Source organism: Papaver somniferum, chromosome 8 (assembly GCF_003573695.1).
Source record: "Papaver somniferum cultivar HN1 chromosome 8, ASM357369v1, whole genome shotgun sequence".
Classification (NCBI taxonomy): Eukaryota; Viridiplantae; Streptophyta; class Magnoliopsida; order Ranunculales; family Papaveraceae; genus Papaver; species Papaver somniferum.
Genome location: NC_039365.1, coordinates 142,477,633 through 142,489,828, shown reverse-complemented (window position 1 = coordinate 142,489,828; position 12,196 = coordinate 142,477,633). Strand labels below are relative to the sequence as shown.

The following is a 12,196-nucleotide window of genomic DNA, read 5'->3' as shown; positions in this document are numbered from 1 at the left end:
TTGTTGAGGTGGCGTGGAAGATGGAAGATGGATGGATTCCACAATAAGACTTGCTCTAAGTAACCAGCACAACCTAACCCAAAGAGTACTCAAAGGAAGCTCCATGGAAACAAGTATACTTTTGTAACAACATGAAGAAATGGCAAGGTCTCTCTTCATAATTTGTTTGTGACTTTTACTAGGTCGATTCTAGAAACGAGTGAAGAAAGAAAAAAGTGCACCGGAAATAACAAGGCATGGGATGGGTTGACAACACAACACATTTGGCCTTTCAAGCAAGAAGTAGTCTTATTTGTCAGCAAGTAGTATTCTTATTATAAACTAAGACCAAATAGAGAGACCCCAGTGACCGACTTCCCTTTGCCAATTTCAGTTTTTGATTCCAATAACTAGTAGGTTTACAAAATCCTTAGTACATTGCATATATGATCCCGAGTCACATTCTCTGATCTCTTCTTCTCCCCAGAGTCCCCGCATAGATATCGGCAAACAAAACAATAATAAAAAGAGGAACACCCAATTAAAAGGATTTAACAACCACAAAACCTATAACCGTCTGTCTCTTCTTCTTCTTCTACTGAAATACTAGTCTCTCTTTCTAGCTTGCTTGTCCATCCTTGTACCCTTCAGAAGCGATCATTCAGGTGAGAGTTATCGCCATTAATCTCTCCTTTATTTCCTCTTCGCTTCCATTTATTCTTATCTTCTTATTCTTTGATTGTAATAAACCATGTTTGTCTTTATACTCCTCCTCACCAAAAATAAATAGGTGATTTTTTGTTTGTTTTATTTTCTTTTGTAAAAATAGATAGTTAAAATAAAATTTTATCTAGGTTTTACCTTAGATTGAAGAAGATGGAGTTTTCTTTTGTTTTGTGTTAAATAAAAGGTTACAGAGAATAGAAAATGGTGTTAGTGATTTTATTAAAATCTTATAAAGAAATTCTACAGCTTTGAATGTTTTGATGGGAATAGATTGACCTCAAAGTTTGATTCTGAGATTGTTTGTTTAACCCTAACCTTTTTTTTTCTTTTTCTTTTTCTTGGTCATATAGAAAACTCTACCTGGTCATAACATTGTCTAATTATTATGCAATAATACTGAATTGTGAAATTATGTCATTTTCATATAAATTTTTAATTGCTTGTGTGCCCTTGGAAGTGCATTAGTACTTTTCTTCTCCACAAAGTTACAAAAAAGGACCTCTTTTTTCCAATGTGCTTTTCTTGCAACAATAAGCTTCATTCAACTTTATTTTGTTGTGCTTTTTATCAAATGCATAAACTGATTTGTGGAGTTTGATTGTTTTGTTGTTTGTAGTTTTGAGGAAAATGGCAGGAATCATATCGAACGGTGGCGTTTACCGGATAAGACAGTGTGCCCTCGACCTATTATCGATTGTTGATTTGATGGGTGGCGAGGTTTCATGGGACATTATAGGAAGAGATCTTGAGCTTAGATCAACATTCTTATACTGTGATTTCAAACAAATCATTTCTAAAGCAGCAGAGGACGAAAAAAAAACCTTAATTAACCTTGCCAACCGCTTATTATGTTCTATAGAAGAGGTAAAAATGGGTTTGTTCTAGTTCAATTTCACTAGGCACTAGGTTCATATGGCACTTATATCTTTGTATGTCCGTTTTCACTTATATCTTAATAGGCTTAGGCCTTAGAGGACTTCAAATTTACAATGTGTAATGCCTATGCAGATGAGCTATGCAGTAAAACTAAAAGATAGTACTTTGATGGAGAGCAGATACTTCGACACAACAAAGGTTTTGGAAGACTTGATGGCTCTCCTTCCTTATCGCGATCCATTCGTCGAGGATGAATCGGACGATTAAGTGAATCCCTCATTAACTGTATATGTTTTACCCCTTCCCTCATGTACAGCTGGTTTTTTCCTTCTTGGGCTTTAAATACCATCCATCTGTAAATACTAAATACCAGTTTAGGATGATTTCATATGTAAAAAGTTTGGTTTAGGCTTAAATGTTTCAACTCCTGGATAGATTCTAGTATAATACTCACTCCGTCCTAGGAAGAGTGGCGCTTTTACTTTTTCAATTTGGCCTAACTTTCGGCAAAAATGAAAAAAGCAGAAATATCACTTTTCCTGGGACTGAGGTAGTAGTATGTACTGTTGCTTGCTGACAGTTAAAATGGGAGTTAAAAACTGTTTACTAAGAGTTCTGAATGAGAAATCTGCTCTCACATATAGTGAGTATGGACCAGCATCCGCTGCCAATGAAAACAAACCCTGTCTATTGTGAGAATGCTCCGTGCATAAGAAACCTTATCATCATCGGACAACATTACACGCCAAATATTTTGACCACTCAATCCCTATGTAAGAAATCGAACATCCCAGAGAGTACTGCTTGAGAGAAAAGTAATGGCATCATCATCCCCATTAATATATCTAAAACACTACATTCCATCTTCCCAATATCCAGCCATAACTTCTCAAAAACTCCTCACTGAATGCAGCATTTTAAGTAGTAGTAGTAGTAGTGGTAGGAGTAGGAGGCGTAGAACAATTACAATAGCAACAGTGAGTAGTATAATGCTGTCATCAAAACAAGTAATCTTGACACCAGAAATTGGTCATTGCTTAGATTTAAGAATGACAGTTCCAGACCAAAGCTTGGAAGAAGCAGAAGAAGGACTCAGAACTCATGTTCGAGATTTAGTAAATGTTAAAGAGTTGATTGAATTGGAGTCATGGAGAGAAACACAAAAAGCTTTAAGAAAGAGTTCATCGCTATTAAAACAAGATATCTATACTATAATTCAAGCTAAACCAGGTAGCGAAAGATCTCTGCTCAGGAAACTCTATTCAGAACTCTTCAACAGTGTTACAAAAGTAAGTAATACCAAATCTTGCTAGTTTTAGAAGAATGCCATAATTGCTTAGTGCAAATGATGAGGTATAGTAAAGTTAGAAGTGCCACTTACCCAAGACCAGAAAACATCATTTTAGATTTACCAAATTGCTATTTCTAAATAAATGCAATCCGTCATATTACTAAATCACTAACTATTTTTTATCCTTCAAATTCAATATGAATAATTTTGCAGCTAGACTATGCAGCAAGGAGCCAGGATTCAGCCCTTGTTCAAGAGTGCTATGGGAAAATAATTGTTTCCTTAAATAGTATTCTATCAAGATTATAGGCTTGATTTCCTTCAGCATGTCAGCTTCTGGAAATAAATTCTTTTTTTTTCTTCAGTTCTTCCTATCAATTAGATTCACAATGTGTTCTGGAAGTAAGTGATCCTTCATGACATCCATGGATCTAGGACGTTTCTCCCAATTCACTAGAGCAAAATGTTTGTACTATAAAAACCAAATCCTTACTCTCTTGAGACTTCAGTGTCTAAGGCTTCTTATCTTCCCTTTGACGTCCTACACCTATTCAAAGAACTAGATAGTTAGCAATAGAGATGAGGAAGAGTTTGAGTGGTAGTTCAGGCAGATCGGTTATCACTTCACCGTCAGGACGCATGCCTATGGTTATAAAATGTGCAGTACTAGTGATTATGTTGGCATTGCTTTTGCTGTTGCTCAATGAAGAGTCAATTTTTACATGCTTCACAATGAACTGTTATTTGGTAGAATGCTGGTTGGGATTGCTTTAGTTCCAACTTCAGTGGATATGAAGGTCTCTTTGAAGTTTGTAAAACAGTGTAACTGAATCCTGTTATCACTCTTGTAAGTTGCAGCCCAAGTCTTTCTTGAACAGTTTCTGGACTGAAATCTCATATCACGTTGGCCATAAACGATATCTGTGCAAATAAATGTCCTTTCTTACTAGCTTTGCAACTTAGCGGAACTCAGACATGCTTAGTGCAAGCTGCAGGCCAGTTTCTTAAATAGAGTGCTCCTTTACCAGTACCCAAAAATAAAAAGTTTTCTTGAGTAGAAAAAAATTCCTTGGAATAGGAAAACTTAACAAAATTTACTATGTCATTTTCTCTGTTAACATGATTCAGAAAAATAATGACAGTCATAAAAAAAGGTTCATCTGACTGTCCCTGTCTCATAATTTATATGTGAATGCCTTCGGAACAAGAATGAAAAAGAAGAGAGGAGCAAAGAATTTCAACACAAAAGATTCATCTGACTGTCCCTGTCTCATAATTTATACACAGCTCCAAATCAACAATCAAAGCTCACATAAGAGAAGGGTGAAAAAGAGAATTTCTGGTTACAGAGGCTCAACCTGGATCCCAGGATGGCATTACTAGGCTTCTGGGTAGACCTAGTTTGCTTTGGACTTCAAAAGCTAGCGATGAACTGTTTCAAATTCCAAAATGGATCTTTTTACAAGTTTTCGTTTTGGCGGAATTTAGTGGAACATGATGAAACATTGGGCTGAGTGTAATATATCTGTAGGTAAAGTAAGATAGAGCTAGCAGTGATCGCTTTACCTGCTTCTTATGCATTTACAGGAGAAAATCATTTGTACTAACGCAGCCGTATAGTTATCAGTATCTTTTTATCCAAGTTATCTCTCTCCCCATCAACATCTTGGCTCTTGCTTCATAAGATGATTCCTACTAGGTGAGTTATAAAGCACTGCCTGCAAGTTTCAACAAAGTCATAATTAAGATAGTACCGGTATAAGGTCCTAAACCCACTAATCCAGACTTCATCATGCTGAAACGTTACTGGAAATTAGTTCATCCATATGTCTACAGTCAAACAGGATTATTGTTTGATTGCATGTCAAGTCCTTATACTCTTATTTGTATATTGTTCACCCATATTGCAAAAGGGTCACCTTTTCATTCATTTCACTATAATGAAAAGGGTTTAAGAGTCCAGTTCTATGGACAAACTTATGCTATCTGACATCTAGAACCATGTTGAGCCATAAAACTCAATAGTGGAAAAATGTTTATTCAAGTCCCAAATGAGTCAATAAGATTGCGCTCCACCTTTTGGGAGAACAATTAGGACCATGATTCCCTGACTCGACCCTTCTAGGGAACATAGGAAACCATGCTTCCTTGAGTCCACAGTCTATTAGTACATGGGAAGAATAATGTTACCTGAGTTGAAATAGGTAGAACAATATTTGCAAGGTCCTGATTGATTGATACAGGCAATGGCGGCATCTGGCTCATTATTCCAGGCATATCTCTCATGCTGCAAAATATCGAATAAAGCATGATCTTCACAAACCATATGTAAGAAATATAAAACCCAAGCAGCCCCATAGATATCCTCTAAACCTAATAATGAAATGAGTTGTTGCACATTCACTTACTTGCTCAATATGGTTGTTATATTGTTTCTCGAGCGACAAAAGAGATCAATGTTCTCCGTCATCTGCATAAAAACCACAAAGTTTCACATCTAGACTCTCCAACTCAATATAATCAATCGATACGAAAGAAATTTTGTCGCACAAATGTATCAGAGGGAAAAAAAAAAAAACATAAGTGACGACAAACCCATAGTAAATTAGACCATTACAGCTGCAAATACATGATACAACATACAAACAAGCCGAGGAAAACGATACGTGATTTAGAAGACTTATTATAGACAGGATAAACTTACAGAGCAGAAACTAAAATGAAAAAGAGAATCACCACTAAAATCCTCCCCCAAGGAGATCTCCACATTAAAATCCCCCTCAAGGAGATGAACCCTGATTCCCAGTTCTGCTTAATCATTATTTCTTGGCATTTCTGGACCACCTTCCCAAAAATGCAAGAAACGAGATCGTCTAATCAGGATCACTCGTCACAAGTCATCCTTGCGTAAAAAAAAAGTAAATGGAGTAGGCTAACCCAAACTGTATTAATCATCACTCAAGAGTGAATAATAATCGCTTCACTAGCAGTATTTGTACTGCATGACATGCTTTTTTTTTCTTACAGCTTCCTACACCTAGTGTAGTTATAAGGTATCTCAATTATGTCCATCATGGATTCATCATATGTTGTGTCCTTCAATTAATTCAGGAATTTAAATCATGGCAGAACAGAATCGCCTATAAACTCCATAATTTGCATTTCGTAGATACGATTCTATAAATCCAACTTCAGAATGACAAAACAACAGAACCAGATTGAAACACAATGATTGTAGTTTCAGTCCAGCAATAAACAATCATCTCAGGCAACGCTGATTCTCAAAATCTACCCCAATACCCATAGCTAATATCCACCCAAGACAAAGAACTGTCTTATTTTTCTTAGCCGACCTTCTCATCCTAATAAAATCTATCAACTGACACATAATTAAGGAGTAGAAGAACTTAACCCTTGGAATGGAACACATAAAAAGTCTATCTCAGAACACGGACAACAGAAACTAGGTTGTTACAGTGAGAAAATTGAGACCTATGTGAGCCACATAACAATATCAACTAACAAAATCAGACCTAGAACGTAGGTCCAAAGCAAGTCTAAACTCTGCAGTTCCTCACTCTCAATTGGCATAGAATCTAGCAGCTGATATCTAATTAAGAAAGTATAAGACCTTGATCCTCGGAATACATAAAAATCTATTTCAGAACATGGACAACAAATACTAGGTCGTTACAGTGAGAAAATTGAGACCTATGTGAGCTCTTGCCACATAACGTACCAACTAACAAAATCAGACTTGCCCTTGAAGAAATCATAAAAATCAGACCCAGAATGGAAGTCTAAACTCTGCAATTAGAGTCCTCAACTCCTTGCTCTCAATTGACATAGCTGGGATGAGCTACCTCTCCAACTATTGTTTGTAAAGAAGCATTATGATGACAAGCAAATGATCTTAGTATTCTTATATGTTACCTAGCTAAAACAAGTTCTTTGACCATCTTGTTATGCAGGAGATGAAGAAATGATCAAGATCAATCAATCTACTACGTTAAGATGTCCACATACTTGTTTAAATTACTGGAATGGAACTTGAATTTCTGAAAATCCCATATCTCACATTCAAGTGACCATAACAGAAATGTATTTAGCATGGACATAATTTATGAAAAATAATAGCATACATCCAAACCAATATGTGAAGTGATCTTAAACGGGCATCAGGTCCTGCTCCTCTTAGCAAAATGTTCTATAACAGTATTACAGTATGTTCAAGTTTCATAATGATAAAATATCTAACTTAGCATCATAACAGTGTTTACGGATTTTCCTCGAAACCTTCACTTAATAATTTAGAAAGGCCGAATAAAATCACGAACCCAGTCAAAAGCCTAGACTAGCAGTTTAACAATAATAATTTTTCTTGTAATGCATATTCAGCACCCTCTCCAAACATCAAAAAGGTTATCCCGAAAAAATAAAAGCCCAATTATCCTCATTTCCAACAGCTATTTAAGTTTAAAAGGAGAAAGTTTCCAATCATGAAACTTATCTGATTTGCTTACCTTATATACCGAGAAGTTATTGACGATTTGGTTAAAAACATCAGCATTCTCATCTAAAAGACGCCGTGTTGTCCCACTGAAGGCTGAATACAAGAAAGAAGCAAGTTGATCAACCAAAAGTCCACAAGCAGTTAAGTGATCAAACTAACCCTACCAGGGATTTATATTAATCTAAACAGGTAAGGCCATCCTACTGGTGTCCTAGAAGAAGCTAACATGGCAATTAACTAGGAAGGTGCAACGCGATGCAGTACTTTCTCCACATGACAAAGAAAATAACATGCCACTTACAGAGTCCAGCATCACTCACACATCAAATCAAAACCTTCCATGTGTATAAGAAACACTGTGAAGACTTCGGTAAAGACAAGAACACCTTCTACCGGAGTTTCAGCAAAGGCTTGTAATAGGGACACCTATCGGGGAGAGGCAGAGAGGATAACAGAGTGGAGATATTGATGCACTTCTATGGTTCCCAAAAGGTATACAAAGACGACACATGAAGATGGGATACAACTAAACATTTTCTATGAGCCAAGAAACAATTATCAGACATATGTAGAGGCACTTTAGATTTGATCCAAGGCATGCTCTTTGCAGATATTTTCACACTGATGGTACATAAAGACACCTATAGACGCATGTACCAGGAGGATTTTGCAAGTACTATAAAACTAAATGGCATGCAGGTGTAACGGATATTTTCTGTTTCTGAGCTGACAGCCCAGCCCGACAGCCTAGTTGTTATGGGTTTTCTAGTTTCTAAAAAGCTGTACAGCAGCTGGAGGCGCTCAAGCAATATAATATTAAGTGTAGATATAAGAAACATAATTTCAATATTGGAGGGAAACGCTGCAAGCTATTCAGCTTCACAAAATTTTCCGTAGAACCGCTTTTTGAAACTTCAACCTAAGGTCCAATGAAGGAGTCCATCAGATTTAGGCTCAAATTTCAGAGAAGGTGATGCATTGCACTCTGCTACAAGAAAGAGGAAAAACTGATGTTGCTTTTTTTTCTTTGTAAAAGAGTGTAAGATCGGCGAACCAACCAACCTTCACATGATATCAGATCATTGCGGTCCACCTGCTGAATCACAGGACAGTAAGCAGACATGTTCACTGGTGCAGCTCTTGGAACATTTGCCTTTGGAATCTCCATTAACATATCCTGAAATGATCCGGTCCAAGTAGTTAACACACTTCAACACTACAATTATCAAGAAAAAATTCCCACGGTTTCATGTTTTAATATAGTACGCATTTGGTAATTTACTTGAAAGAAGTATAGACAAGACTGGAAAAAAAATGGAAACAAAATGATAGATCATCACAACATCAAATTAAGTGTTAAGAATTGATTTTAACTCATACGCCAAACTTCCCAGCAATTCTTTAAGTTGCTGGGATGAAAAAGTTGCGCTAAATGTTACACCGTAATCTATATACACGCTTTTCTTAAATTGACTCCATATAGCAATTCTTTAAGTTTCATTTTTTAAGATTCAAATCTGCCAAAAGTGATAAATATGGCCCACCATATGGAAATTTCAACTTTAATTCGATTTATTACTTCCAGAGATAAACCTTATAATCAAATTAGGAATCGACTACGGTTTCTGAAGTTCAAACAAAAAAAAAAACACGAACCTTTATGCTAATGATTTATTAATTTCCAAATAACCAATAATGTAAGATTGACGCAGCCCAGTCACCTTTACAGTTTACACAAATGAATGACACTGAAATTGGGTGCTTGAATTCACATATGACCTAACAGATTATTTTCTTAATTTTTTAAGTTCTCCAAGATGCGGAGTGCTGCAAGTTGGAACCAAAGAGCATAGCTTAGCAGTAATTCTGTATTTGGAATGTAACCAACAAATTCTCTATAAGACCAAATTAAACTTTTCATACCTTCCTATCTTTTGTTTTCCTCCCCAAGTGATGTTCATCTGGTTTCCTTCGTTTCCCATTCCTCTCATTCTATGACCAATTTGTAGGAGAGGGAAGATATCAAAGCAGTAATTATAAAATGGCAAACAAATGAAATGTGCTGAACAACTAGTGAGACTATACATAAAACTTTTTTTTATCATAAAACTGGATCTAAACAAAGGACACAAACAAGTGAAGTTCTAACCGTTGTCCACCGACATCTCATAGCAACATCACGTGTAGTCTTGTCATGTAAAGTAGCAGCGATCTTAATGTACCTCATGATAGTTGGCTCATCAGCATATCTACGAATTCGATATAAGAAAATTAGCTGGTCAAGGTCTGAACCTATGCAAGAGGGAGAAAAGCAGTTACGTACAAACTATTATGTGTTATCGGTAAAGCAGGGAAGGTAGGTGAAAAAGAACCATATGCACTAGAAAAAATTTATGGGACTTACGGATAAGAAACAGAACAGCATGTGTAAGGAAATGAAGAAGGAGAAACTCATCTGTAAGCAGAACATAATACACTACAGAACGCACAACATTCGCCCAAAAATCAAGACAACCAACAGGAATAGACATAAGACAAATATATAATTAAGTTAAAGTTTTGCTACAAATATTATATACAAACGGTGCACAATTCATAGCTTGCTCAGACATACTTTTTTAAAGACATTTTCAAGAATAATAACTGACATCCCGAGCATTATTACCCAAATTCAATGCTCACTGAAATACAGCAACTAGTTTTAATACCCAAATAATTTGCAACTCTACAGGTTGATTTCTCATCATATCAGTATTATCCTACATTCTTATTCATCCTTGGCCACTAATCCATACGTGAACAATCAATTGTACTCTAATTCATAACTGGAACAGATAATGAATATCCAAGTCCAAGCAGAGCCTAGACTAACAAATACTCACAAACTAAAGTTCAACGAGTACAGTCTCGGACGAAGCACATGCCAAATAACGCGGAAATAGTTAAAATCAGACCAAAACCAAAGAACTTCAAAAATTGAGGTAAAGTACCTACTTGATAAGGCCGTGCTCCAATCTTGCTTGTTCTTCAGAAGACCACTCAACAGAAACTCCAGCTTCATTCTTAAGATCAGGAACAGAATCAAGAAGAAAACCACCAGACGAATTTCCAACTTGAGTCATCCCAGAAGTGTTGTTCATCATACCGGAATTTCCAGAAAGAATCATCCCACTCATGTTAACCTGATTCCCAAAAGAAGCCATCCCAGAAGTGCTAGGCGCCACACCTGATTGAAATGAAATAGCATGACGATTCAATGTAGATGCCATAATTGGGTCGTGGTTAAAACCCATGTTGGAATCATCTGACATTTTTCAACAGAACACCTTCAATTCCCCTACTCCATCATAACACAACAAAAAAAACACCAATTTGTACAAATTTCTTATAACCCAATTTATTTCCCACACCTTGAAACCCCCTAAATTCTCATAAGCAATCGGTTACACGCAATAAATTACACTTCCTTTCTGAAACCATCCAAAACCTATATAATTGCTGCAGAATCTCAATACTTGCTCGCAAGACTCAGACCTTGATATGAAGCACTTTAATCAAGTGCAAAAACCCCCTAAGTCTCATCCTCAAATTACAGTCCAGGAGCCACTTCACCAAAAGATTCCAAAACCATGTTGCCAACCACAAATTTCTCAAATTCAAAGCATTAATTTCCTGAAAGCATACAAAAACAACTCAGTAACAACAACCACACTAAAACCAAAACTCAATCTAAAACCCTAAAAATTTCACATATAAAACCCTAACCAATAAAACTTATAAGAAAGATAATAACAGTACCTTTCTAAGCAACTTTTTTTGAAGAAGAAGAGAACTGAAAACCCTAGTTGGTTCAACAACTTAACTTTTCCTATTCCCTGTCTCTCTCTCTCTCTAACTTTCCCTAATGGGGTAGTGGGAAAAAACAACTCTCCGCCAATCGAAAAACATAGGAAAAGCAAAGTCGATTTTCTGATTATTTATTATTTTTAGGTTTTTTTCTTCAAATGAAATTAAATTGCAGTTGCAGATCTTGGAATTCAACAGTCCGAATCCCTAGAAGCATTTGATACTCAATTATTATGCAAAACCCTAATTTCTTTATTATTATTTTTTATTTATCTCTCTGCAACTCTAGTTCTCCATGTTTTTCTACTTTTTTTACACAAGGAAGAAGAAAGAGTACAGTCCTACAGTAGTTTTGAGGCATCGAATTTCACTTGCGCGTGGATAAATGAAAAGGAGTTTTCCACTTACACGCGCTATCCTAATTGGCTGAGTTGTCTGCGTCCAATGCTTTTGTTTGACGAAAAAGAGAAAGCTTTCTCCACCAATATGGAGGATCAAAAATTTGATGCCCTGCCCTCGTGTAAAGTGACACGTGGTTGAGTACTTTATATTCGATGGATGAATAATGATGATCAAGTTGGGTTGATAAAGGGTGTGTCTGGGGCCCAGATTATAATTGAAAGAATGTCAAAATATCAACTCTGGGACCCTCCTTATTCATGCCCAAATGATTCATTTGGGTTGGTGAATCCAGATGTGTAATTAGTGCTGTGCAGCTAACCTATTATCTTTTTATAAATGGTTAACTACTTTCTGTCTGTTGTTGTTTTTTTCATGTTATTTTTTGAGCACAGTAGAACCATGGTTTGCCTTATGCCGTGGTGTAATGTAGTGGTGCCCGTCGACACTCATCCAAGATTTTTAATGTAGTATCAACGAATGGATATTGAATGAATGGATATTGAATGAATGGAGTTGAAAAAACATCAAAAGGAAAGAGAATGTCTGCAAGGGCATCCTGATGT

At 36.3% G+C, this 12,196-nt stretch overlaps 3 protein-coding genes across 6 annotated transcripts; 2 read left to right on the top strand and 1 right to left on the bottom strand.

Moving 5' to 3' along the window:
* Positions 1-338: 338 nt before the first annotated feature.
* On the top strand, positions 339-2,015 carry LOC113306865 (photosynthetic NDH subunit of lumenal location 3, chloroplastic-like). 3 transcript variants are annotated; one of them, XM_026555782.1, is made up of 3 exons: positions 339-644; positions 1,322-1,569; positions 1,714-2,015. In XM_026555782.1, exons 2-3 carry the CDS (start codon positions 1,333-1,335, stop codon positions 1,846-1,848), a joined length of 372 nt encoding a protein of 123 aa, XP_026411567.1. In that variant the 5' UTR covers positions 339-644; positions 1,322-1,332; the 3' UTR covers positions 1,849-2,015. The 3 variants fall into 3 exon arrangements, with proteins under 3 accessions (XP_026411567.1, XP_026411566.1, XP_026411568.1); XM_026555781.1 differs by lacking the exon at positions 339-644 and adding an exon at positions 656-769; XM_026555783.1 differs by lacking the exon at positions 339-644 and having other exon boundaries at positions 830-1,569.
* A 327-nt stretch (positions 2,016-2,342) lies between these two features.
* LOC113303272 (psbQ-like protein 3, chloroplastic) lies at positions 2,343-3,747 on the top strand. Its single transcript, XM_026552298.1, has 2 exons — positions 2,343-2,870; positions 3,086-3,747. Exons 1-2 carry the CDS (start codon positions 2,400-2,402, stop codon positions 3,179-3,181), a joined length of 567 nt encoding a protein of 188 aa, XP_026408083.1. The 5' UTR covers positions 2,343-2,399; the 3' UTR covers positions 3,182-3,747.
* Positions 3,748-4,043: 296 nt separating this feature from the next.
* LOC113303271 lies at positions 4,044-11,558 on the bottom strand. Of its 2 annotated transcripts, XR_003337373.1 has the most exons (10): positions 11,184-11,558; positions 10,380-11,057; positions 9,535-9,634; positions 9,309-9,377; positions 8,448-8,562; positions 7,396-7,478; positions 5,281-5,342; positions 5,063-5,159; positions 4,439-4,590; positions 4,044-4,304 (listed from the first exon to the last, which is right to left on the bottom strand). XR_003337373.1 is itself a non-coding variant. In XM_026552297.1 (9 exons), exons 2-9 carry the CDS (start codon positions 10,694-10,696, stop codon positions 4,531-4,533), a joined length of 903 nt encoding a protein of 300 aa, XP_026408082.1. In that variant the 5' UTR covers positions 10,697-11,057; positions 11,184-11,558; the 3' UTR covers positions 4,044-4,530. The 2 variants fall into 2 exon arrangements, 1 of the variants encoding a protein (XP_026408082.1); XM_026552297.1 differs by having other exon boundaries at positions 4,044-4,590.
* Positions 11,559-12,196: the final 638 nt, after the last annotated feature.